This window comes from Dermacentor albipictus, chromosome 4 (genome assembly GCF_038994185.2).
Source record: "Dermacentor albipictus isolate Rhodes 1998 colony chromosome 4, USDA_Dalb.pri_finalv2, whole genome shotgun sequence".
In the NCBI taxonomy this organism is placed as follows: domain Eukaryota; kingdom Metazoa; phylum Arthropoda; class Arachnida; order Ixodida; family Ixodidae; genus Dermacentor; species Dermacentor albipictus.
The window spans coordinates 64,784,984-64,812,529 of NC_091824.1; the positions used below are offsets into that span (position 1 = coordinate 64,784,984).

Here is a 27,546-nt window from a genome sequence, read left to right on the forward strand (position 1 = left end):
TTAATGACATTGCCCACTCCCAAGCGCGCGCACTAACCCACCGCGCGGGAGCAGGATCGAGCTCAGACTCCGGGGTCCTCGAGTTTCGGGACACTCTCACTACTTTCAGCGAAATTACTACGCACTATCACCTGGGTAGGAGGACTTATCCTTCCCCTCACAGCAAACTGGCTAGACCTCTGGCGTCCACTTTACGCATGCTTCAAACTAAGTGCTATCCAAACCTGGCCCTTTTCCACACGATCACTCCAGAGGTTTTTAGCTCTACTTGCCCCGACTGTGGGGCTGTTAGCAATCTCGCGCACATGCTCTGGCGATGCCCCTCGTTACAGGGACCCAATCGCATCACAGAAGAAGAATGGAGCTCTGCCATCCAGAGCTCAGACCTTTCCCGTCAAACCTGGGCTGTCCAGAGAGCCCACGATGCGGCGGTTAGGCTCGGCCTACCCGTCCCCACGTGGGAGCGGCCCGCAGCTCTGCCCTAGGGCAAAGCTTCTCAGGACCTTGTTATTAAAGTTCTTTGTCTGTCTGTCTGTCTGTCTGCTGGAGCTTTTACTCTTATCTCATGTAATTTGCAGCACTCCGAAGGTACAAGGTGAGAATGGGCAATAAGGTTGTGCAGCGGAATATAGTTACGACGTTACGGCGCAATTATTGACAGGGTTAGAAAGCATTAGTTTTGCGTGATGCGCAATACGCTAGCTGGATGCGTAATACCTTAGACCCTATAGCGAATGCGCGTCGTATACCATGTATATATTGTCGTAGCGGGTACCGCCAGTAACCGCGATTGCGTAACAACATGGCACTGCGCAGACGGCCTATGCAGACCCCTCGCTTCGAGCAAATCGCATGCTTTCTACTTGATTGCTTACCTGTCTGCAAGCAAGATTTAAATGGCAAAATCAGCCGTCTCATCTCCCTCTGAGGACAAAGTATTTATATATTTTTCCTTATTCTTCGCCTCGATTCTTCTAACTTGCCTACAGGTACGGCATCGAGGTGAAAAAGTTATTCGATTTGAAAGTCAAACTCAAGTCGAACGTTATTTGACAACAGTACATAAGCATACAGTTGCCAGGCGTACAGAGAAAAAGCGCAAAATAACACAAATTACCCTTTGCGGGAGGATCATTGCATTAGCGCTGGTAATGCCTTGGCGATGACGCTCTAAAAGCCCAATTCTCCCATGCTTCATTTTTATCAATTACATAATGTTACGCTCTTGCACAATATGCTACAATGGTGTGATAAAACGTTAATCACTTGGCATGTCTACCGTGGTAAAGCGAAGGGATGGAACATCAGCAGTGGCAGAGCGAGAGAGAAATTTATTGCTAGTGAAAGAGGCCGAAAAGTCGGCATTTACTACTGTGTTCTAACCTGGTACTCACCGCTGTAGTAGGATGGAGGAGAGGGGGGGGATACGAACAAAAATATAATTGGAGAAGGTGAAAATAAAGGTGACGAAGAAGAAAGACACAATTAAAAAAGGAAAAAAATATTGCACAGGCCCTACGCACTGTGGATATCTAAGTTATGCGAATTAGTTTACTAGCAACTAGCAACCGAGTATTTTTTTTTGGCTAACCAGCAGTCTCAAAGAGCCAGTCGTCCTTGGCACGAGAGTAGTATGCATGCGATCGTGGCATATACAGTGGTTAGAGCATTCCGCTGCTGTGGTCGAAGGCAGAGGTTCGTTTCCACTCTCAGTCATGCATTTATTTTAAAGCGAAGCTTTATTTGACTCTTCCCTCTACTTTTCCACTGCTGCTGCGGCTGCCGACGACGCCGCCATTACTGGCCGCTGTCTTGAGCGCCACGTCGGGAGGTGGTTTCACTACCCGTTTGTCTACTTTCACTGCGCTACCTTGGCCCCACAGAAACCCTGTCCACTTCGGCGCGCCTTTCGCCTCCTGTGTGTGAGCTTTGTGTGAGCTGTGTGAGCTTTGTGTGAGTACATAAAGAGCCGACACACGAGTTGCCGCACGCAAGCGCAGGTGCACACAAATTATGCGCAGCCTTTTTTTTAAAGCGAAGTCGCTGACTCCTAGCGAGTACCGCGGTCGCCTTGAGCGCATCATGGTTTCAGAGGCAGAATGCGCGTGCGACGTAGCGCTTCTGGAAGGTGCACGTTGCCTACTGGTCTCTCCGACTGAACCCCTTCGCAATCGATTAGGATGTGATGAGCTGTCTCCGGATTTTCGCTGCAGCATGCACATGACTCATGTAGTTGCGAATATTTCCTTCTTGGCAATCCACTCCAGCGTCAAATAGCAAGGCACCTCCCCTCACGTTCTCGTGCAGATTTTCCCTTCAAATATTTTTCTTGTTATTCTTGTATATCTCAATGGTCTTTTTTTGTTTCACTTCGCAGAAAATTCACTGTCTCTGTTTATCTCACTTTCTTTTTGATGACCCCTGCTTGTTTGTTTACACATTCAATTACCCCGTACTTGCTTTCGAACTTCCTTGACTTTTTCCTCCATACTGTGTCCCCACTTTTCAAATGCAGATACTTTTGTACTTTTGCCACCCGTTTATTTCGATCCGTGTTCCTGAATCTAGCTGCAAAACACATTTTCCTCTGCGATTTTCTCACTTCAAACTAAGCTCAGTGCATGTTACCCTGCACTGACTCATTTGTGGTTTTGCCGGGGGCTACCAACGCTAACCTTTGATCAACTCACAAACCCGAAAAGGTATCCCATATTAGGCTCAGAATGACATTTGGGAAAGTCAGCGCTGGCACCATTACCCCTTTCCAGAATCCACGTACCACCTCGCATTTACTCTGGCACCAAAGTGTTATGGCTGCATTCTGTTTCTCCTTTATTTTGAGGGCATCTTACTGGTGCTTTAGTAAGTGCACTCCCCGCAGAAGCGTCTGCGTCAGCAGGCGTCTGGTGTGATGCGACAGGTATGCGAGCCCACGAGAGTTGTACCCTCCTTCGTATACCCGTGCGCGGCTTAGCCCTGTCCGGTGCAAAGGGGATCCTGGGGGTTGAGCTAGTGCTGAGTGTTTGGACCTTTAAGGCCTCTCAGCGGAAGCAGCACACTTCTTTGGCCTCGGCTTCACGTAGACGGCATCCCCGTACTGCCCCACTGGGGCAAATCGGTAGTTGCGTTTTCCTGTCCTTCTGGCCAACTTCGTACTTCGCTCACTTTCAACCTTTCCCGTCCTCTGTTAAATTTTATTTTACTTTCGACTTCGTGGGCAGCAAGGGTTAACCGTGTGTGGAGCAACTAACCTTGGTTGCACATATTTGGTTATAGCAATAACATACACTTGGCGTCTGCAGGAACTGTTTCTTACAACTCCTGTGGCATCCCCTTGTTGCGCTCCATGGTCGGTGACTGGTGTTGCTGCCGAAATCTCCACAAATCCTTAGGTCTAGTGCCTTCCCACCACTCGCTGATCACCTTTAAAAAAGAGGGTGGACCGAAGATGTGTTCTTGTTCATTGGGCGTCAAAAACCAAACTTCCCATGATTCCACGTTATTCACTCAGAAAAACAGGAAACACAAGTGTGAACGATCTCCCCCGTTCTAGTTTTCAAGTCTCTAGCGGAGGCTCTCGAACAAGGTTACAAGGAGTCAAGGATGGCAAGTGTTGATCTCTTCTTGGAGCAACATCATCAGAAACAGTACAAAAGCACGCCCAGTCTAGTTTCATTTGGGGACGTTCAACTGACAGTAACCTCGCACCGCACTATGAACACCACCCGCGACTTTGTCTCGGATGATGATTTGCTGGAGCTGACTGAGGCTGAACTCTTGGACCGCTTCAGTGAGCAGAATGTCATCAATGTCAAAAGAATTAAGCTGAGGCGGGATGGCAAAGAAATCCAGATCAAGCCCCTGATACTCACCTTCGGTTCAAGTGTCCTACCCGAGTCCATCTAGGCCGGGTACATCAAGCTCCCTGTTATGCCTCCCTGGCAAACCCTCTGAGGTGCTTTAAGTGCCAATGGTTCGCCCACAGTTTCCAGAACTGTCGAGGCCGCCTGACTTGCGCTCATTCATGTATGAGATTAAAAACCTGCCCACTCACACACAAATGACACTGCTGGCACTTTTCAACGCAATTTGGGCTGTGGGCTACCTTGCATCCACGTCGAAAGAAGCTATTGTAGTCCCGATGTTGAAACAGGGTAAAGATCCGTCTGAAGTATCAAGTTGCCACCCTCTAGCACTCAAAAACTGCTTACGCAAATTCTTTGAAAAAATTATAGATCGTCATATTTTAAATTTTCTTGAGGTTTAGAAATTGCTTGATCTTTATCAGTGCGGTTTCAGGGTTGGTCGACTACCGAACATATCGTGAGGATGGAGGCAAACATTCGCGAAGCCTTTATCCATAAGCAGTTCTTTCTTTTCGTGTTCTTGGATATGAAAAAAAAGACAGCACAATTTAGCGATATGGGATTTTGCGAGACCTCTCAGAAATGGGTATTCTAGGCAATATGCTGAACATAATTGAAATTTGCTTATCATGCCGTACATATTGAGTTAGAGTTGGGAACGCTCTATCCAGGTCATTTATTCAGCGGATGGGGGCACCGCAAGGTGCCGTATTTAGGTGTACCCTTTTTATCGTAAAGATGAACTCCTTGTGGTCATGTATGCCACGCAATATGTTTTGTTCCATGCGCGTACATGATGTACAATTAGGGTTCAGATCGTGTAACCACGCAGTCTGTGAGGGGCATATTCAGCTTGGCTTGAATAAAGTATATAAATGGGCAGAAGAAAACGGCTTTAATCCAAATCCTCCCAAGAATTCCTGTGTCTTCTTCACACGAAGGAGAAGCTTATTTGCTGGACTCAGTATAGAACTACACAGACAGCACGTACCGGTGAACACCGAACACAAATTTCTAGGCATCATACTGGACTCAAAGCTTTCATCCCACATATAAAATTTCTTAAGAACAAACGCCTAAAAACAATGATCATTCTTAAAATACTATCGAACTATAATTACGGTAGCGATAGAATCTGCCTCATGAATCTCTACAAGAGCCTCGTACGTACGCGATTGGATTACGGCGCCATTGTGTACCAATCTGCTGCACTAAGTTCTCAAAAGATACTGGATCCCGTCCACCATCTGGGCATCCGACTGGCCACAGGCTCCTTCCGGACAAGTCCTGTGACAAGCCTTTACGTAGAGGCTAGCGATAAGTCACTCCACCTACAATGGTCATATTCGAGCTTTGTGCACTTTTTGAAAGTAAACGTTAAGTTAGAACATCCCTCTTATCTTAGCATAAACTATATGATCGGTGCCAAATTCTCTCATAATCACGCTGCAGTGAGACAGCCTTTCTCCTTGCGTGTGAGGAGCCTCAGCGAAGAAATGAATGTGCCACCCTCTCAACATAGCTTGATTGCTCCAATGCCCCCGTTGCCGCCATAGTACTGGCAGGAGATAGAATATGACACATCATTTGTAGACGTTACAAAACATGCTCCACAGACACATATTCGAAGGTAGTTTCTTGCACTACAATCAAAATATTCATGCCAAGAATTTTACACTGAGACATCTAAGCCTCGTGCCGGCATGTCTTACGAAGCAGTTGGCCCATCATCCTCCGAATGAGACATTTTACATCCGGAAATGCGTATCTTCACGGCTGAAACGTATGCAGTATTGTCGGCTCTCAAACACATAAAAGAAAACAAAGATATAAAAAACTGTTTTCACTGACTTCTTAAGTGTCATAAGATTCATGATGTCGTTCATGAAACATAAAACTCCCGTGCCTAATTATCTTTACTCCTTTCTGTGTACATTGCATATATCTAGCCAGCACATCACCCTATGCTGGGCACCTGGTCATAGAGGTATCGAGGGCAGCATACCTGTAGACACAACCGCTACATAAATGGCTACAAAAGCCACAGACTTTTTAGTAGCTGTCTGAGTAGACTTAAAACCTCTCCGACGAAAAAGGTTAAGTTATTGGAAGCACTCATGGGACACTGAAATATCTAACAATCTTGATGTTATTAGGGACCAGTTGGGGAAATGGCCACCCGTAACAACAACATGACGAACCGAGGTAGTCATGTGTCGACTAAGGAACGGGCATGCATATAGCACACACTCACACCTCTTGACCGGTACTGAACCACCTATATGTGGCAAGTGTGGCGAGAAGTTGACTGTCCTGCACGTATTGCGTGAATGTCGTGAAATACAAGCTACAAGGGGAAAAAACGCTCTCGTCTGCCGCACCGCCAGCAAATTCCACTTCATCCAGCAAAGTTCCTTGGCAAAGACCCACTTTTTGATAGAAAATCAATTTTAGCCTTTTTAAATGACGTTTCTTTATTACCTTCCCTCAATGGGCAAATCATCCTTCAATGTACCTCATATGATTCAGTGTATTTCGTATTTCATATGCGCTTCTTTTCTTTGAACGTATTTATTTGCATTACTGTATGAACGAATTCCCTCCTGCCTGGGTCACAAGTTGGCCTGCAGTATTCTGTAAATAAAAATAAGAAAATAAAATAAGAACATGTTATACAAACATGTGATCCGTAGCTCAGCCTTCTAGCGGAGGCAGCTGCTGCGATTATAGTAATTAGAGCACATGCTTCTAGGGCACGTGCCCCAAGCTTGAGGCATTAGTGCCACCCGTATATTCTTGCATTTCAATCTCACAACCACTTCGCAGCATATATATTTTCTTCATAGCTCACCTCACGTGACAGATGTACAACATACTTTATGCAGTCAGTGTTTTAGGCCACTATAAAGCCAAGTTACATCTATATCATTTGCCATCGAACGCATCATTGAATACCTCATAATATTTTCCTGGCGCTCTTTGGTTATTATTGACCCTTGCCCCATTATACCCTGTACACCATCATCAAGTATTTATACGCTGAGGTACTTGTATTGCTTGGTTATGGGTATGACTTGCTACTCATTTGACACCACGTAATTACTTTCACGTCTTTTCATTAAAGATAATAATTCCCGATTTCTCTGTGCTCAACTTAAGACCTAGATTTGTCGCTGCCTTGTGGCACCTATTCGCGAGTGTCTGTAAATATCTTGCATTGTCCGTAGTCCGGGGCCTTCTGTTGCACCATTTGTCCATTACGCATGTATGATAAATCAAACCCTAATTCACGGTTTTTCAGTCGTATTTCTATGTGTTTAATATGTAGCATGAATAACAATGGAGACAGAGGACATCCTTGCTACAGTTCTTGGTGAATTTCCCCAACTTCATTACATTTTCTGCCTTCCCATACAATTCGTACTCGATTGTCTCTCCATATCTCCTTCAGCAGCTCCACGAAATCGTCATCTATGCATGCATGCTTATAAATATTCCATAACGGTTCCCCGTCTACGTTGTCGTAAGCTCCCTTAATCTCTAGAAATGCTATCCATAAAGGTCTATTCTGAACGTCTGAAGTCGTTATGCACTGAGTTAGTACAAACATATTATCCTCTGAGCGTCTGCCTGCTGTGAAGTCCTTCTATAGTTCCCCCAGTAGATCAGTTTTCTCCACTCACTTAGACAGTTCTAATTAGATGGCTTGCATTGCCATTATATCCCAATGCAAGCCGTAAAACGGCTCGCCTGTACGAGCTCCTCCTTATCATCTTTTCCTTTGTAGATGAGATTGATCTTGCTTTGACGTCATGCAACCAGAACTTTCAGCGCTTTAATCACCAGCTCAATGGCATCAGTCAGCATTGCCTTGCTCTTTGGACCAAGGTTATTTATTTACCGTATTGGGATTTCATCGGGTCCTGCTGCCGTGTTATTAGGGACATTTTCTTCTGCTTTATTCCAGTAAAAGATTTCTATGCTAAATTTGGTCTGTCAGGCTTCTCTGTTGTTGTATTTGTTTGAACTGCGCGTTCTTTTATGCCGAAGTTATCCCTAATAACGTCTCTGATGCACCCAGTGAATCTTGTTTTTTGAAGATGTTAGCGTCTCCATCCCTTACAACCTTTTGCGAATATTAAGTTGGAGCACCGTGTGCTCTTCCAAGCTTCCAGAATCTTTTTTGGCACGCCTTTGTCTGCTTTGGGAATGTTATGCACCCCACGTTAACTTGTACATGTAATTTTCTTTTTTACAAGCTCACTCGCCACCCTTCTTTCTCTTTTGGTCGGTATTTGTTCCATCTAAGGAGCACCTCTTCTTCGGGTAATCCCAACTTTTTTTGGCTTCTTGATGATCCCTAGAAGCCTGCTTAAGCTCTTCTACAGCTTTATTTATTTCGTTGTTACAACCCTTACGTGTTTCCTGTTTACAATAAACAAGTTTTGCGTACAGGAGGCGAGCGCCATCTGGTGGTGCTGCAACGAACCCAGTGGCACACGCGGCGCGCGTACCGCGCTGTGATTGGTTGGCCTATTCGTCGACAGAACAGCCACGCAGCTCCCACAGTCACGAAACTCGGCCAGGTTTTGAGAAGAAAAGCTTCACTTTTAAGGCCTTTTGAGGTAGGTAATACTGTTCGCTTTGAAAGCAAACAAAAGTTACCTCGTTTGATTAGGCTGTTCAAACAACGCTGCGGGTCACCGCCCATTGCTTGCATCGGTGGTTACATAAATTGGACGTCAGTAGACTTGTAGGCAATTAGGTTAAAATACTTTTACGGTATACGACCTTTGTTCTTGTAATGCGGTTGGTAATTCGCCTGGCAGACATGTTCACGATAGAGTGCGCTTTATGCACTTTTTCCTCGGCCAATGTCATCATCATGAGCTGCTTCTCAAAATACATTTGCTGCAGGAAGGGATAATTTGGCTCTTTGGCCTGCTGCATGCGCAGTACCTGCCGGGTTCTCCTGGAAGATGTTGCCGTCGCAGCGGTTCTTCTCTTGTAGGATGTTGTCCATGGCCTCTCACACCGAGTTCCACGTGTCTAGGCCGAGAATGAGTGTAGGTAGGCGCAGCGGAAGCTCGTCTTTCTGGCGTATCGCCACCGATCGCCTGCCGGGTTTCATGGGTAGATGTTTAGGCAGGAGTTGCGGTTCACTGTGTTTTCCTTCGGCGACCACGTGCTTTACGCATTCCACCGTCTTATACGGATTCTCATCCGCCAGCTCCACCTTAAGCGCGGAGCAGGTGATGGTTGTCGTGGTCGCGTTGCCCTTTATTGTCACCGAGCTCCTCATTACTGGAGACAGGCGACACCATGACGCAGGAGATGAGTCGGCTTCTTTCTTGTCTTTTTTCGGCATCGCTGCCGAGAGTGGTGATGAAAAACTTTATTTATACCTCTTTAAAGGGAAGGGGGCAATAGAATAGAGGCTGGCGGGGAGGAGCTACTTGAAGTAGGTCTCCTTTATCCTCTCAGCCCACTCCAGGATGACCTCCTGAAGATCGGGCCTGGAGCTGCGGTGTGTTTCTGCGGGGCCATGTGTGGTGGCTGTCTTGGCCTTTGCCACCTGTGACAAGTAGTGCGCGTAGTGACCATCGGTAGCGTCCATTGGTTGTTCGTTGTTGTCGATGCGTCTTTCACTTCGCTTTCGTTTGCTGTGGTGTCGGGAACATGGATGCTTGTTTGAATCGCCCGGCTCAAAGTGCTCGACGAAAGACCCGGATACTTGGCACTTTCCTCTCTGCTCCACGGATACAGTCTTGTGCTCGTCACACTCGATCAAACTTGCCCCCAAGTACTGCAGTATGAAGTAGTTTTATTGTTAAAAAAAACACTGCACATTCAGAACAACTGCAGTGCGAGACACGCACAGGGAGACTTTTATGCCCGAAATATTTGCGTAGCTTACGCAGCGTTACGTGCCATGTATGAAACGGAGTATTAAATTAAAAGCAGCACGCTCTAGTCTCGCACACAGTTGTGGGCGAGACACCAGAAGCCCAAATAATAGTGCCATCTGTGTGCAGTATATTATCTGGTCTGTTTTCGGGCTGTTCTAAGTGATGATTCACCACAGACGCCCTCGTGATACAGACGCTTCGGCGCTCCCACGCAGCCTTCGTTGCTCGACAACGCTCTCAGATTTCACCTCTGCAGCCTTGCAAACTTCTAGCTGGCTTCCAACGTGGAATCGCTAGAACGAAATGTGAGAACCTCCCCCCCCCCCCCAAAAGAAAAAATGGCTTCTTGATTTTGGAACCAAAGTAGGTCACCGCAGACCATAGGAACATAGTGCCATAGGAACATAAAAATTGGTCACAAATAGGTTTGCAAATATACGGTATTGAAATGTGTTACCGTTGAAAGAAGAGTAAATTTCGAGGCAAGAAATAATTTATTGAGGCCAGAAACTGTATGGTAACGACTTCTTTGTTGAACAAGGCTCAGGAACGCAAATAGCTTGGAGTGGACGAGATAATTATAGAACTACTTCTGACAGTGCCGTGAATGAAGACATCGCTTCTGATGAAGGCATGCTGGATTGTGTGGGGATTTGGGGAATTCGACGCGCCATTGCGCGGGCGCATTTCACCCATGTCTGCAATCCAAAAAGCCATGCCGTTCTTGCTCCGAACCAGTTTTAGCGGTGGCGCGCCACTCGCCATGGTTCGTGGATGAGGGCGGAGCTAGTGACGTCACGGGAGTGGCCCCTGGTGGCTACTGCCGTGACGGTACGGGCTCTCTTCTCCTTGGGACAGCGCCCGGTACGTACGATGCTCTCTCTCATCCGCCGACACCTTTGTGACTAGGATTGAGCTCACGCACGGCGCCTTTGCCCGTGCGGGGAGCGCGTACCTCGTGTTGTTTCCTATCCCGACGCTAAGCCTAAGAACGGGTGCCTAGTGCTCGCGCGAGGTCGTACCACGCCGAGCCACACTCATCGGAGGCCCAAGCCGAAGGAGATTGCCCGAGCTCTCGCGAGTTGGCCCATTGGTTATCGCCAGAGCAAGTAGCATAGCCGCCGGGACTTTTCCTAGCGGCGCGTCCCAGCTTGAGCCTGTGCTCTCGCAGCGACGTGCTACAGGCGCCCCTAGCTGTATTTTTCGTCCTTGGTGCGGGACCCCTTTGGTTCCCCGCCGTCCCGGGACCGGGCGTTTGTGCAGTGTTGGGTGCCGTTGGAAACAATAAACGGTTTCCTTCATTTTAGGGCAATACTGTGTTTTTGCGTGCGTCGCTCGGTAGCCCCTTGTGGCCTGAGCTCGCGCGCAGCGGCGCTAGAGGCTGACGGCTGACGCGGCCCTGTGGCTCGCTAAGCTCGAACCCGCGGTGGTCGGTACTCCTGTGAGACCCCAAGACCCCACAATTGTCACACACGTCACTGAACCATATAGTAAAATTTAGCTACGAGAAACTCACGCATGTGAGTTTATCGTAGCTAAAAGGAACGCATTCTTTCAAATATACTAACACATTTTGAAAGTAACTAAATTAATAATTTGAGGTTTCCATGACAGAGCACAATTAGACAATCCTCCTGAATTCTAACGGTCTCTACAATTTCAGTTGCCGCGCTACCTATAGGTAATCTATTCTCTGGAGAAATAATATCTTTCGGCGAGCGAGAAATAACAGCTTTTGCTTTTGTTGCATTAATTACTAATGAATTTCGTTCACTCCATGCGTTTAGACTCTCCAATGTAGTGTTTAAGGGTGTAGTTAAGGCATCCATGTCGTTACCTTTAAAGAAAATGCTAGTGTCGTCTGCGTACATTATATATTTAGGTTTACCAGTGATTTGAGAATGCCATATCTATGTAAGTTTAAAAACAATGGTCCTAAAATGCTACCTCGCGGAAACCCAGTGGTCATTGCCTGGAGAGAACAGAAGGAATCGTTCATTTTTGCGCATTGCGAGTGGTACTTAAGGTTTAGCTTCAAGAGTGAAAGCTGGATGCCACGAGTACCGTACGTTTCTTGTTTTTCAATTGAACTTTAATGACAGAGGTGACCAAAGGCTTTGGAAATATCTATGAATCTATGCAAATTCCATGTCTCCAATAGATTTTAGGAATATTTCTTTCTGAGCTAGTAAAGCAGTCTCAGTCTGCCCGTCCTTCATAATTAAGACCACATTGTTCTCTAGATATTATGCCAAATATAGTAATAAAATTAGTGAGTCTCTTAAAAATAATTTTGTCCAAGCTCTCTGAATATATCGGTGTTATAGAAACAGGTTGACAGTTTGTAAGTTTATTATTGTCTGCTTTTTTTATACAACACTGTTACAATGGATGTTTGTATTTCTTTTGGGAAACCGTCTACTCGGTAACGGGAAGTTAAAAATGTGAGGGAACAGGAGCGTTAATATAAATTTCATGTTTTATCGGGGAAATCTGAATGCCAGTTATGTCCCGCGCGCTGCTGTTTTTTAGCAGGGAAAAAGTTAAAGCTCTTTCTTGGTCGTTGCTTGGTTCAAGAAAGAAAGTTCTTGGCGTGTTTAGTTTCTGTATGAGTTATGGTTGGCTGAACAACATTTACGAGGAAATAATTGAATCTTTCTGCAAGATCTGAATTTTTTAACCATGCGACCATCTATGTTCATTTAAGTAGTTTCCTGAAGAAGTAGGCGTCCTGTGAAGCAAAGCTTTAATTCTCCCCCAGGGTTCTGCACTCCCATCGCAGCAGCCTGCGTGAAATCGTCCGCTCGACTAATATATTTTTTTTCCTAATAAAAGCGTTGACCTTACTGCGGTATTCTCTAAATGTAAAGTCTAATGTGTCTAGTTTTTAAGAAAATTCTTCTGAACAGATCATTTTTAAACATTCGTGGTTTATGCATGGTTTTCGACTTTTGCAGTATTTCTTTAGAACTTCTTTATTTCAAGTGCTCAAAGTAGATTTGTTTAACGGTGGCAATGACTGTTTCAAAGAGTGAATCTGCCGTTTCTGAAAGAAAAACTGTGCTCCAAGCGCAGCAGGTGTAAGGCGACGGGAGAAACAAACCACAAAAATGGCAGTTTCACCGGAAGGGAGAAGGGCTGATTGCGATAAGGTTTAGCGTTGCGCCCGAACTTCTCTGACGTTGTTCTAACCAAACGCGGGTACGACTAACGTGAGCGCGATGTAGTCGGGTGCGCCAAATTATCTCGCATCCTTAAAAGCTTTACCACTCCGTGTAGGGCCTGTAACGAGATAGCGCAGGCTCCACCATACGCTGCCCGTAAGGATCCGCGCCAGTAAAATTACAGCAGCTTCAGGTTTGAGTGCCGATATTATTTTGCACTTTTAATATTTAATAGTCTGAGAATATTTAATATGCAAGTTCTTCTCCGCTCTTTATTCCAGGGAGGCCGTAGACTCCTCTGCTCATGCGCTTTAATCATGAAGCTCATACACACTGTGGGAGATGGCCTAAGCTCTAAGAACTTTGTTCCTTCAAAACTAAGAACTAAGCAGTTAGTTCCTTCGAGTCACTTTTGAGGCCACTGGTGTTGCAGTGCGCGGGTGCGTAATGAACTGGCGCTTTCTCGGATTTCGCGCGCTGAGAGTAAACAGCGGGAAAAACTCTATAGCGATATGCAACAGCTGTAATAGCGGATTGAAGGGGACATTGCTCAGAGCGCATTAAAATGTCAACCTGCTGCTAGAACTAGCGTCACAACGATAGATATCCCCAAGATATGCGACGATGGTCCCTCTCTCGAAACTGTCGCCTTATACAAGTACGCCTGCCTAATTCGGCTTTATCTTCGTTCCTCACTGTCATGTTGGCACACTCTTAAACTATAAAAAAAGTTTGCACACTTTGGGGCTTGTCTCGAAACCATAATCGTCAGCTATCTCGAGTGCCTATCCATTACTATACGTTGCAAACCCGGCTCATCCAGGTCACGAACAGCGCACTCGTTATCAGCGTGACATAGCACTCTTGACCGAAAAAAAAAGAAGCCCTGAGTTTTTAAGAAAGGGAATACAATAAGACAGATAACTAATATTTGGGGACGAGAGGTAAGACGACTGCCCCAGCAGCGAGCGAATCGACCTTCGTGATACCTCTCGCTTCAACGGGAACTAAGCGGTGAGAATACAGCGCACACGAAGCTATCAGCCCTCGGCGCACTCTGTCGCTATCGCAGATCGACATACGCAGCCGCCGCCGGAGTACGGTTGACCACAGTTGACAATGGTTCGACGCAGACGAATAAGGCACTAAAAAGCAATAACGACTTATCGGAACGTCAGCAGCGCATCTGGCGCCGCCACCTGCAGTAGTTTGCTTGCGTCATCAATTCACCTTGCGCCGCCGTCCGAAGCAGTTCGTGTAGCTCCAGCATTGTCGCTGTGCTGGTGGGATCAAGTTTCATAACATTGATAATGACACCGGGCTGCGTGGAGATGAGCAAGGGGCATAATGCTTACGCATATTAAGGGAACTCCCAGAAGAGCTTCTGCGGGAATTCTTTTAGCGTACGGTGTCAATAAAAATTCATTTGAATGAGTGTTACGATGACATCTCTCGCTGTGAAATTTTCAATGATAATTTAACTACGGCAATTTCTGAAAGTGTAAATTCAGGTGAATTCACTTTTTTCCCCATACACTAACTATACAAGAAAGTTTATGTAAGGATTCTGGAGAAATGTGCTCACAGGCTACTTGACTGGCCCAAAATACACTATACAGCAGAAATCAGGAGAAAGACGCAGGCATTAGCAAGAAACATGTCTCATAAGTATTAAGCAAATGGTGCATAAATTAACGACATTCATAATCAGTCAGTCGCGGCTGACTCTGCATGAAGCTGCGCGACATCAGCTGGATTCATTTGCGTCCCTAAATTACTCCTATAGATCTAGTTCCCGTCGAACGTGTGTTTCTATTCGACGTGAAACAACCAAAAGATCAAAACCGTCACGTCTGATGACATTATTCGAGGTAAAAGCACAGCTGCTACCTTCAATAGAAAAATGGACATCTCCGTCAAGGTTACCGTGACAGCAGAGCACGTTTGCTCACTCAGGGGAGTTATACCTCACTTCCCGGTACCGTCCGTATGTAGTGTACTCCCGTCGTGTTTGCTTTCATCTCGACCGCTCTTGTTTCCACCGCTACAGCGGCCTGGCCATGCTCCCGTAGTGGCTCCCTATGCAGTGCTCTCTCAAAGCCTCGGGGGCCCCATCGTGTCACTCGGAACAACAGCCGAGGGTCTGGGTAATCTCCGCGAGGCCCTCTGGTTCGGCTCCTCTCCCAGGGCTCGTAGCGGGCTAGCGAAGGCAAAACTTCAGGATGCTCAGGTTCAAGGGTCTCTCGCTTGACAACGACAAAACAAGCGGAAAATCCCACGAGACAGGCTAACCGAAGTGGTCGGTCCACCAAGGCGGAAATGGAAACCGTCGAAGCAATTAGGGAGCCTCCTTTCCTTCCCGGCTGCCCGCGGTTCCCTCTCCCGCGTGTTGCTCTCTCCTCGACGACTCGGCGCAGCACTGCTCCCGTCGTTGGGAATAGTCCCTGGAAGAGGCAGACATGCGGCCAAGTGGACGCATAGCTATTTCTCATTCCCCTGCTGTTGTGTGTGGCACGCCTGATTTAGCTTTCTTTCGTTTGCCTAGCGGTCCGTTGAGGATGCCTAAATATTTCCTTGTTTGCACAGCAGCACGATTTACCTCTTCCCTTTCTCTTCTCGCTCGCAGAGGGGCAATGCTGCCTTTCTGAAAGCCTTGCATGCAATGCCTTTTGGCTTAGTTTTGTCCCGGTGTGCGTGCGTGCGTCCTTTCGCGTGTGTGTGTGTGTGTGTGCGCGCGCGCGTGCGTGCGTGTGTGTTTGTGTGTGTTCGTGTGTGTGTGTGTGCGCGCGCGTGTGTGTGTGCGTGTGTGTGTGTGTGTGCGCGCGCGTGCGTGCGTGTGTGTTTGTGTGTGTGTGTGTGCGCGCGCGTGTGTGTGTGCGTGTGTGTGTGTGTGTGTGTGTGTATGTGTGTGTGTGTGTGTGTGTGTGTGTGCGTGCGTGCGTGCGTGCGTGTTAAGTTAAATGACCATGTGTGGTCGCTACTGGGTAAATGTACCCCTAATTCAAACAAAAGGCGAGCTTGTCGCATATGACGCATTACAATTTTTTTTGTAGCGTAGCCTTAAACAATTATGACGTCACCATATAGCTCAATGCACCTGCGAAACCGCTTTTACGAATGGGGCAGAAATGCGTGAAAGCTGTCTCAGGCGCTCCGCGTTTCATTCTAAATCCGTAATCTCTGATAGAAATCTTTGCTATTACGTAAATGAAAATGTTTGCTTGTTGTTCTGCCTCTCAGATCGTATTGTGAAACACCACGTGAGGTCGCGTATTTACGTGACCGTGACGGTGTTTTATTGGAGCCGTTTATCTGATTAGAATGGCAAAGTGAGGCATGGTTACTGAAGAACAGATATTTTATCACGTTTCTTGAAGACAAATGTGCTTCATTAGTTCCACACAGGCTCTATTTCTTTTTTGCTTATTTCAAGCGTTGTGTCCTTCCGAGCACAGTAGCACGGCTGATTATAGTCTGATGAAAGCATATTGACAGTCCAGAAGTATTCGAAGCCATTAATATTTCGCCTGCTGTGCACAATGACTGCCTCCTCGGCGAGGGGCTGCCACGAATCTATCGTGGATTGGCTATGACATACCGGAGCTGCCGGTGACTCTTTAATTCGGCCTTTATTGCTAGATTGTCATTCTCTCTTGGTCATGCGGGTCTTGTGTCACTTGTTCTTCTTATACGTAAGTTTGTGATTATGGACAAATATTCTCCTGGCTAGAATATTTATAGGCCTGCCGACCTGCCCATCTTGCCGGTTGAAAGGAGAAAATACCGCAATGCCCTGGCATTTTCCTGGCTTCGTAAGCACAGTCACGTTGTTGCCCGTTCCGCAATGTGAACCTTGCGCTGGTGAGCGTGCGAAGGCCGGCCCTAAAAAAGCCTATTTGCGATCACCGCTTAACGCCCGTGCGTCTAACGAGCTCGCGGAGGTTGTGAAGGCCAGCTGCGGAGAAAACTCGCTCAAGGTCAGAGGTAGGTGGCCGTGGGGTGAATTCCGTACGCCATTTGGCGGCAAAGATCAGCAAGAGGTATGCAGTGTGACCTACGACGGGATTTTCAGGCCGTTCGGGGTATGTGTTAAATGCAGCGCGTAGGCCTCTTTGTTCCCGCAATCGTCCTTGAAGCCGAAGGCAGTGGTGACCGAATAAGTAGTGTTCCACATTTTGGTTTGTTTTGAGTGTTGAACTTCATTTTGACTGCATCATTTCTTGTCGTTTTCGTTGTCGTGGTCTTTTGTTGTGGTCGTTGTTGTTGTTGCTGCTGCTGTTGTTTGCATCGCTTGCTACATCATTCGCACTCTACCACGTACGTGCAATATATACGCCGTGTGATACACAACATCGTATATGGATGTCACCAACGGCATATTCGTCGGTGTCGTCTAGAACTGCTGATAAGATTTATTAGCGCCATGCTTAGTCAGCTAATTAGTTATGGACTGAACATCCTTGAATGCTTGTCATTGGGCATAAGCTACATATAAATGGAGGAGGTGTTCCGAAACAACCAACGCGGATGTTTCCATCAAAAATTTTTTTGTTCGCACATTTTTTTTTTTTTAGGACCTGAAGGAAAATTGTGGCGTATGCAAAACTGCCAACAATAGTCGTTTTTTCGCTGGTATACGGTCCTCTCATGTGTGTTTTTAATAGATAAGTCTGCATATCGGATTCTGAAATTGTTTTGGGAATACGCTTTATCGTGCTGTAGTTGCTACCATGATCGCTTTTTACCTTCACAATGAAGTTGCTGACATGACTGTCATGCTCGTGCTGGATGTCGGAGCCTGGAGCCTCTCTTGGACAGTCTTTGTTCCTCAAAATTGTACTCGACAGCAATAGATTGGAGGCGCGAAGACGCGTAAAAGCTAACCTCATAGGAGCGGCGTTCGCGTATTTATATATAGGCCGCGGACTTTTTCGAACACAAGGTATATCGCAATGCTTAAAATTTCAAAATTGTGCAGAATTGATCTTAACTATACAGCGAGCCAAGTGCGCTACATAAATCATGTTGAGTAGCCAGAGCCATTTCCAAGCAACATTATGTTACTCGGATCAGTATGTGATCAGATCTGTATTTGTTACGGCACAAACTAAAAGAGTTTGTCTGCTGGCATGCAGTAAGGCATATTACGCTGAAAAATGTGTGATCATGCTTGAAATTGGTGATCTGTTGTATTTTTTATTGGTACCATTTAGAGGAAAATCCTTTGTAGAGGAATCAAAGAAAAGTTTAGGAAAGGCCCTTCCAGAAAAATTTTACTAGACGGCTTCACAATTATTCACAGCACCAGTGAAGAGGCCTGGGACGGCTTACAATATTACTGCATCATAGTGTGACGACTCCAGTTCATGCAGCGAATATCGCTGCGCAGAAGCCTTAATTAACTCGCGAACGGGCATTTCTTTATTTAGACGTGCAAACAAAGTTCGCGCATCATGCTGCACAGAAGCTCGCGATCGCAGTTGAGCGCGAACGCTGTGCTGCTTGCACATTAGGCACGTACTTGTCACAACACTCGCGGCTGACACCCGGGCGTGAAACATTTGTCGAGATGCACGCACTCGTGAGTTCTCGAGGAGGAAGGAGGCAGCGAGGCGTGAGCCACTGTGCAATCACCGTCGCGGCCTGTTCTTTGCAGGGACCTGTGCCCATTCCGAGCTCACCGCAGTCATTCTCAATGCAAGACACGTACACTCCAAAGCACAGGGTTTCGGTGCTGCGGCCAACAGGCGCCACGAATTGGCAAGCTCCCTCCAGTTCGAGTCTCGAGGCGCTTGAGAAGGTGCGATGATTGTGTGACTGCAGTGTGAATAAAGGCACGGTGTGAATGGGCACAACGCTCTTGGCAACAGTAGAATGAGTTCATTTCCTCTTGTACGGAATGATTTCGCTGTCGGCCGCCTTCTTCATGTCCAGCTCGAGATCTGGCGTCGTGCTCTTGATGATGGAGATGATCTCGTCCCTGTACCCGAGCCGTATGCTGTTGAACTTGAACTCCTCGCCCAGGTTGACGACCTTGACCTGGGGCACCGTGAGCCGGACCCGCAGCGTGACGTTCATCTCCTTCCAGGGTTCCACGGCGATCTTCATGTGCAGGTGCGGGTTGAGAAACACCCCGGTGGCACGCACGTTCCTCGGCGGGTACGTGGAGTGCTTGAGCGTGCCTGCGATGTCCACGCGCAGCTCCTTGGTGGTCAGGTTGCAGCGGATCGTGATGCCGGTGGCCAGCGCGTGCTCCTCGTGCGCGCAGTTGCCGTCGCGCTCCAGCTTGTTGTAGCCGGTGATGAAGATGTCGCCGAAGTAGGCCCAGATCTCGGGCCTGCCGGCCACCGTCTTGTTGTAGCTGTCCTTGGGCCTGTACGGCGTCTGGATCTGTTGCCCCAGTTCGCTGAGGACCACGTCCACGTAGTCGTTCACCTCGTCCACCGTGGTGGCTGAAGATGCTGCGTGCAAATGAAATCATGGCAGGTGTGCAGTAGCTAATCAAGTGTAAGAGAGCGGGGTCACGTTTCTTTTTTTCTTTTTTTGCTAGAACGCGCAGGTCCAGAATATATATTCACTCTTTAAGGTGGCTCTGTATGCATATAGACTGCTTTCAGCCCTTTTCCAAACTATTTCTGCCGGTTTCAAGGTCTGTACCTTCGAACCTTTGCAATGCAAAACTTATATGCACATGGCCACATTGTAAGATTTTATTTATTTCCATCATATGACCATCAAGGAATGCCTAAAACATCCCCTAGAGAAAAAGTGAATGACCTCATATGATTCCCTTTTTTTTTCTTTTTTTGAAGTATGCCAAAAAAAACAGATAATTTGATTGGTGCTGTAGATGCTACTCCACATAACAAGGAATAATGCAAAAAACAACGAGGTGTGCTAGGTACCATTTTGTGGTCGTGCCCTGGCCTCAAACGTTCTCGGCGATGTGATTTTCCATCGCGGGGTCTCCATTTCGTGAGACCACCCTCCGACCTCGCTAATGTGGGTGGCAGTAATTGCCCTGCATTGCAATATTCCCCATATATATCTTTGGGGAAATCTTGAAAACAATCTAATTCTGCTTATAATATCTAAAAAGATAATTGACGATAGCATGCCTTTAAATGCAATCACTCGCACTACACAACGTGGTTTTAAGAAGCGGCCCGACAAATCATCACTTCACGGAGAATAACCGATTGTTAATTTGTGTCTCAACAATGCTGTTGCATGCTTATCTTGCACAACAGAGGGGCGTATGTAATTTCTCCAATATGAAGATGTCACCCTTACCGACTAAGACGCATTGATGGTTTTAAGTGCGACGGTATTCATTTGTTATGGTTTAATCATTGTTTCGTCGTGAGGCTAGATCAGAATTCAGCGGATAGACTTGTGGGCGGCTGCAAGTTAAGCCACCTGCAGAAATAAATTATAGTCATGTCCAGGTAATGCTGCAAAATATTCTTAATAAATAAAACTGTATGGTTACGACGCAACGCGCTCCAATGGTTCAACGCTTTTGTGTAGGCACTGAGCAAAGCTGAAGCCATATTGAATAGAACAAGCCATAAGTACATACATATGTACTTATGTAAGTACAACAAACTCATATAAGGTTCAAGTATTCGCCAGCGTTCCCTTGGTGGCTAAAGACATCCACGTAGTCCCTTGTGTATTAATCGCAATTACCTGTACAGCTAACTCTTGCATACAATGATATGCTTAAGCTCTCTATGGCATCAATGTTGTTTGCGTATCTAACTGTCTTAGCTATCCGTGCACCATACACAAACACCGCGAGTAGACGTTATGTGGGGTGCCTCGCGAAATATGCTGGAAGCGTGCGATTATTTTGAGCGGTCAGCTATGGATCACTTAGGTGCAAAGGACTAAAACGCTCTTCAAAATATGTGCACTGCGATTTCACAAAATGGTCTTAGGTTCATTTATACTTGTGAAACACTAGCTCTTGCCCCTTTCAACTTTCCGCATGGTGCAAGTTCACTGAAACTGCGCTAGTTCTTTTTTTGTTTTTTTTTTAATATCGAAGCAAAAGTACGTTCATTGTCAAATGCATACGGGTTATGTTCACTGCGACCGGCAGGCTGACTACGGGGTGTTTAAGGTAGTTGCTTTTGTATTGCGTGCTTTCCTACGCCTGGGCAATGAAAATAAACCTTCTACTACCTAGCCATGGGGCTGGAGTGTTGGGAGTACTGTGGAAGCCACATCGCATGGCCGAAATGCTTTACATGGGAAATGTGCGGCGTAGCCTATAGACATGCATTTGACAGAGGATATGCGTACTCACAAATGCGAATAGGGAATCGTGTAGCTGCATTTGCATAAACTTTGTCTTTCCGTCTCACTGCGCGCAACTTGTTAAAGAATGCAGATAATGTTTCCCTGCAATTATCAACTGAAGAGACCACCCTCCTACCTCCTTGATAATGTGGGTAGCGGTAATTGCCCTGCATCGCAATATTCCCCATTTATCTCATTGGCGAACTCTTGAAAAGAAACTAATTCGGCTTATAGTATCTAAAAAGGTAATTCACTAGATCGAAGCTCTCTGTGAAAGTTCAGCCACCCCTTATACATTGGCAATTTATGGTAAATAGAGCGGCGACAATTTGGGCCAAATTGTCCTTCCGAGAAGAGTCCAATTTCGGATCCCCGTAATCAAATTAAAGAAACTGCATCAGTAATTTTCATCGCAAAGCGACCATTCTTAAGGTGTTTCGGATGACTTATACTTCTGTTGCTCGTATCGCACTTTGCCTATTCCAGTTTTGATAAAATACATAGTTATGAGAAGGCTTTTGCAAAAGCAGCGCAAGGTGCGAAATCACTACATTACATTTGCGCGCTATTGAATTCGCGCATATATTCGAACGCTCTCCTTAAGTTCGCGCTAAACATTTAGGTATAGCATTGACGAATTTTCGCAATAACTAAAGCTTCACATTCGCGAGAACTTGAATTCTCGCTTCTCCGTGGTCTGCGGGTTTCATTTCTCCTTCATGTGCTACTAATAGGTACAATGAAATTGTTCCTACGCTGTATTTCTTCCCCCCCCCTCCCCCCCCCCTCCCCCCCCCCCCCGTACGCCGCACCCCACAAACACACAAACTGCAGCACGACACAAAAGATATAAAACTAAAACGACGCGACACAGGTAGCAATAGTCCAAGAGAGCGCGCAAAAAAAAAAAATATATGAGACTTGGCACCTTATCAGCACATTGCCATCTGCGTAAAATGGCCTATATTGTTCTCTACTATCTTCAGCATGGCAGAAAAGTTAGCAGCCCTTCTTGCCAATGAAAGCGTTTGGTTCGCTCAAATAAGTACATAATGCTTGAAGTCACACGAAATTTATTTCGGGCCCTGACTTTCCCGGGCGTTCTGTATATGTCGTATATGATTGATGGCTTACGCAATTTTTGAGAGCGAACAACCCCAGTCTCGAATAGAAATAACCTTGTCTGTTATAAATAATCTGTCTAGAAGCTTCACTTGATCTCCGCGGTCTTTCTACGTTCCGTCTCAAGTTGCCCTTGCGCCAGTTATAGCAAAACTGGAAGTTATTCTTGCTAACCCTCTTGTCTTACTTTCTTAGTGTGCAACGACGTAGTCTAAAGGCGTATATTGCCGAAATTGGACTTACCCGAGACGAGGACAGCAAGGACAAGCAATGCCAGCATTTCCTGAAAAATTGAAAGTGCGATATTAGAATTCCAAGTAGGCAGATTTGGTATTTCTCTTGCCTTTGCCAAACAGCTGAGAGAGAGATGGAGACACATTGTTTTATGCATGCTGGAGGTGATTGTCTGGACATGCGCCTACTCAACACCCACTTACGACAAGGGTGTCGCATAAGATAACTCGTACGGGCACAATACACACGCAAGCAGTACACTCGAGTAACAAGCAGAAGCAGAAACGCTGACGAGTAACCAGAGTGCCGCAGCACTTGAGCTATGTTCTATACTATTCCTTTATAGTGTTGTTTTCTCATCAAAACTGATGTGTAAATTTTTGAACATCTAACTCTATTCCACTGAGTAATTAACGGACAGAAAAGAACATTTGCCCGTTCACATAACAAAGAGAAATTGACTCTGGGGCACCTTTGTGAGTTTCGCTAGCTTTCTTAATGTTTTTTTTTCGTATCTTCAGCGAGTCGGTTATAACGCCCAACTTCTTCAGTCGCCTACGCCCTTAAGAGACACAAAGATGGCTGTCGGAGATATGGCTCAGTGCACTGTGGCGCACCACCTGCTGCGCGGAGATAATAAAGTGATGCCAAACCTCGTATCACCCAAGGCCGCCTGTGTCGCTTGTTTCGTATGCCACCGAGACTCACTGAGAAACGATTGCTGCATCCTGACAGTCCGCGTATTATCAGAAGTGCGGCCCGACGTCGCAATTAGATTCTCCCTCGCACGAGCTTTCACGTCACCTTCAATTCGTCATCCTCAATGCAAAGAGCACTTCGCTTTCAAAGATAAACGGCTACCACGAAACCCGGACAGAATTACAATGAGCGCGCTGTACCTACGCGCGCGCACAACCGCGCAAGTTCTCGCAGGAAACTGCAGCGAAAGAGGTTTGTTTAGATCAGCCGTTGTCTTCAAAACTGCTGAGCATGTATATACGAAGACCGGAGAGAGCTGACAGCCTAAGGGCCCTAAGCCGTACGGCACGTTGGGAATGGGATTCTGCCATTTCCTTAATAATCAACACGCCATTCGCTGTCCTTGAATAACGATTAGAGGCAACAACAAAAGAAGTACGGTAACAAATGCCCGGCAGAAAGCACTCTCCTCCGGGTGCATGAACTGATTTCAAATGGGGATGTGTCTACAGTCACGCACGTAGCGCATAATGAAGGACTCGCTTGATTTTTTTCTTAAAGTCCTGGCGTTTTCGCCTTTCTTTTTTCCTCTTCCATCACACCATGGCAATCCTTTTCTGAAAAATAGTTTTGCCGGTGTCATGAAACGCCGGATGCCTCTGCAAGGAAAGCTTAGAAAAGAAAAAGAAGATACCGTCTAGCTTTTGAGAAATGCGGCGTCAGTCGATTGCCGCCCATAAATTTACGATAAAAATTAAGGCGATGTCCTTGAGCTACTCGGTACAGCCGAGCATGTCTTCGCGACACGCCGTGTCCGTTTTGAAATTGGATCGCCGTGACTCATAGTCCTGACTCGCGGGTGTAACCAGGGCTTCGCTTTGGCGAATAAGTTAGGCGGCTCGCAGGCAAGGGAGAATAACAAATGTGCTTGCCACAGACAAAGCAAAACTAAAAACAAGAACAATAAAAACTACAATTAACTACTACTATAGCCTTCAGTAGCCAAAATGCAAACCTACCGGCACATTTGGCATTACAGCTGATTGTCATGGAACGTGTCCCTTCAGCGCTCTATAATTCAGAGCTAATGTGCGCATGGAAATTGAGTTGAGTGTTCACCGGTGGACTGGGACTGTGTTGCTGAACAATATACCAAGCAGGTCACAATGTTAGGATGAAGCATAGGTCTCATATTATTAGTGCCTTCAAAGGCCCTTGTTGTCACATAAAACATGCTCGGAAAAAAGAGAAAAGGTCTCGTTATCCTACGTGCTTTTAGGAGTTCCAGGTGGTGTCAATATATTTTAAATGAAAACGCCGCAAGTTTTCCTATGCACCTTACTCCTTAAAATTATTTCCTCATTAAAAGCAAATTTGTCCGAAATTGAAGTACAGCACAGCTGTACGGAATCCTAGCCAAGATAAACCAATACTTCTGCTGAAGCTCGTTAAGAATAAGTCAGTTCTCGTTTTATTACAGATTACAGAGGATCGAGGAAAACAGCTGTGAAATCTACACTGGCTTTTCCATTATTTGCATCCTGTCAAATGATGTCAAGCATATGGACTGCCGTAACCACATTCCGTAAGTTTCTTCTTCATGCGCCACTACGCGTTCAGTTCCTACAAAGGTATCACTGCGTGTCGCATCACATCCATTAGTTACTGTAACGGGCTTTCCATCTAGTCATGTAAAACCTTTTTTTTCTTAGTCGCTTATTCGCTGTACTTGCATAATTAACGATCTTTCCGGCGAAGTCGTCTCTACTCTAGTTCCATTAGTCATTTTTCTCGCAAGAATTTAGCTAATATTCTACAAATAGGAATCATTTTCTTTATGCTAAAAACGCTAGTTTCAACCATTAATTCTCCTCTGGAGTGCGTACTGGGACCTGAGGACAAAAGTAGGTGGGTGTTTAATTAAAATGAGTAAAACTAAGAGGCATTGACATACCTGCCTGAGTTGGTTACCTATGCACTCCACAGACTTTAGTCGTGATTAAGAAGAGAAAAACAACGTTCTCCTTTACGGTAATTGTTTGCACGTGCCTTCAACTTTGCGGAAACAAAAATTTAAGGACGCAGCATGCGTTCCTGACTCCGCGTGAAATTGTTATTGACCCTTATAATGGTCACGATGTCCACGTGGATGTGATCCCACACGTGTTATACAGGCCTTTGTCTGGCAGCTGGATAACCAATGCTTCCAGCTAGCAGTAAACAACGGGCAATAAACGCAGCACTAAACGCGATCACTAGTCAACGCTTTAACAATGAACACGAACACAGTTTTCACGTTTCTCTCACGCATGCAAATTGATCGGGCACTCCCATTTAAGTTGGCAACCCTTGGGCTTCCGACGCTCTCGCGCTATTCTCTTTGGCCGCGCCATATGGCAGCTGGCGTGGAGGTCTTCATCACGCTACTTTCCGATCGGCTTCGCGTGACACGAGCGAGCGTTGCGTACTGAATAAAACATACCGGACGGTAGGAAGCAGTCAGCATAATTACGCAATGCAATTTTCTACTTGCGCTCTTGGCTACCCGAGCGCATTCTTGCCGGCCTCCAAACGCGTATTCTCTCAGGCCTGGACTGTCACTTTCGCCAATGCCGAGACACTTCTGTGTTACCAGCGTAGTCTTGACGTCCCTCTTTTTAGGACCGGACCTCGATCGACGAGCAGCCATTTTGTGGGTATGTCTTACGGATAAGAAATAGCTTCATAACCCTTTGACACTGGCACCCGTTTTTCTTGTTCTCCTTTTCTTGGAAACAGCGTGTTCGCACTAGCCTTCAGTTACGGCTGGCTATAGAAGCTTCGGTTATATGGTTATCCAAAACTCGAAAGATGGTGGCACGTAGATAATATCGTGGTATGCATGAAAGAAATGTGCACCAGTATCCACAGCAGCATCACAAAAGCGATCGCCGCCTTTACACCCACCTTCAATTAACACTGGCTACAAAGTTTGATTTTGCGGTTAGCCAAAAATCTAGTGACTACGTGAAGAGACTTCATTCTCGGGGAAAGCCTGAAAAAATGTGCTCGAACGTGGCCATCAAAAAAATATAATAATAGTAATAAGGACACTCACGAAAGTGGTGTATCCGAACGCCAAACGGTCGTGTCGGTGTCGAAGAGGTGCCGCGCGTAGCCTCGCCGACCTGCCGCTGGCTTCGAACACGTGTGCGGCGACAGTCAGGCTTCATCGCCCCAGCCGTGCGCGCTACGCCACATCTCGAGTCACTTGCCAACCAATCAGGTTCCGGTTAGAAGCCGTATTGCGAGCCAATCGAAGAGAGAAAAAGAAAAGAAAGAAAGGAATGAATGAATGAAACAAAAAGAAAGTAGTATCGTTTCTTTCCACCTCTTTTCGTTCGTTCGTTCTTTCTCTTTTCCCCCTCAGTCTGGATGGACTGGATAAACTTTCTCGTGAAGTTCTCGCACAGGTGGAGACGCCCCGCCGTTGCTTCGTGGCCGATCTGCGGCGGCAATCAGTTTAGCTCCCGTCTTCAAGGCCACAGCGATCGACGGCAGCAAGAAAGGCGGGAGGGTCTCCGAGAGGGTGATCGCTCTCGCTGCTGTCCTTGTGCTGCTGCCCGCACCGAGAGCGCGTCACTCTCAAAACATCCCTCAATTCCGTTATCGCGCGGTGAAATGAACCCGCGCTTTGCAGCGATCGGTGAAAAAAGAAGAGGAACAAATGCGCTCCACGCGTCCCGGCTCACGCAATGGGTGACGGTGGCGCTCGGTCTCAACCATGTCACTGCACAGAGAGAACCGAGTCGTGAAAGATACCAAAGTGAAGAAATCGTGTTTTGTCGGTGCTCCCGGCGGAGCTGTTACGAAGCTTACCTTGTAAGAGACTCGAAACAGCGGTAAAGGATCTGCGGAAGCATACGCGAATCGCGGAGCGTCGTTTCGAAATTGTCTCTTTTTTTTTGCGAAATCTCGTTTGTTCCTTATCTTGCCTGCTGTGTGGGACGCGTGCCTGGTGTATTATTTACGCGGATCCGAAGAAGAGGTTGCGTCGTGCCATTTCTTTTTTTTTTATATTGATCAATCAACCACCTACTAATCAACTATCATCGGTGGTACTCGCCACGATGGCTTAGCGGCTACGGCGTTGCGCTGCTACGCAAGAGGTCGCCGGATCGAATCCCGGCCTCGGCGGCCGCATTTCGCTGGCGGCGAAATGAAAAAAAAACAAAAAAAAAAGAAAACGCCAGTATCCCGCGCATG

The 27,546-nt window shown here is 46.5% G+C and overlaps 2 protein-coding genes across 4 annotated transcripts in view; one reads left to right on the forward strand and one right to left on the reverse strand.

Moving 5' to 3' along the window:
• Positions 1 to 25,553, forward strand: part of LOC139059120 (uncharacterized) — a 724,926-nt gene extending 699,373 nt beyond the window's left edge. For all 3 annotated transcript variants that reach the window (XR_011513933.1, XR_011513931.1, XR_011513934.1), the window contains one exon: positions 24,782 to 25,553. The gene's annotated coding sequence lies outside the window, so the exon portion shown is untranslated. The remainder of the gene's footprint in view (positions 1 to 24,781) is intronic.
• On the reverse strand, positions 18,116 to 26,723 carry LOC139059121 (uncharacterized). The gene is made up of 3 exons (XM_070537040.1): positions 26,399 to 26,723; positions 22,612 to 22,651; positions 18,116 to 19,400 (listed from the first exon to the last, which is right to left on the reverse strand). The coding sequence occupies exons 2-3, from the start codon at positions 22,646 to 22,648 to the stop codon at positions 18,820 to 18,822; spliced, it is 618 nt and encodes a 205-aa protein (XP_070393141.1). The 5' UTR covers positions 22,649 to 22,651; positions 26,399 to 26,723; the 3' UTR covers positions 18,116 to 18,819.
• Positions 26,724 to 27,546: the final 823 nt, after the last annotated feature.

Excerpts from the sequence above, each read along its gene's own strand:
- LOC139059121 (XM_070537040.1), bottom strand. The coding sequence starts at position 22,648 with ATGCTGGCATTGCTTGTCCTTGCTGTCCTCGTCTCGG. Across the intron at positions 19,401-22,611 it reads CCTTGCTGTCCTCGTCTCGG|CATCTTCAGCCACCACGGTG; the intron begins GTAAGTCCAATT and ends ATTTGCACGCAG.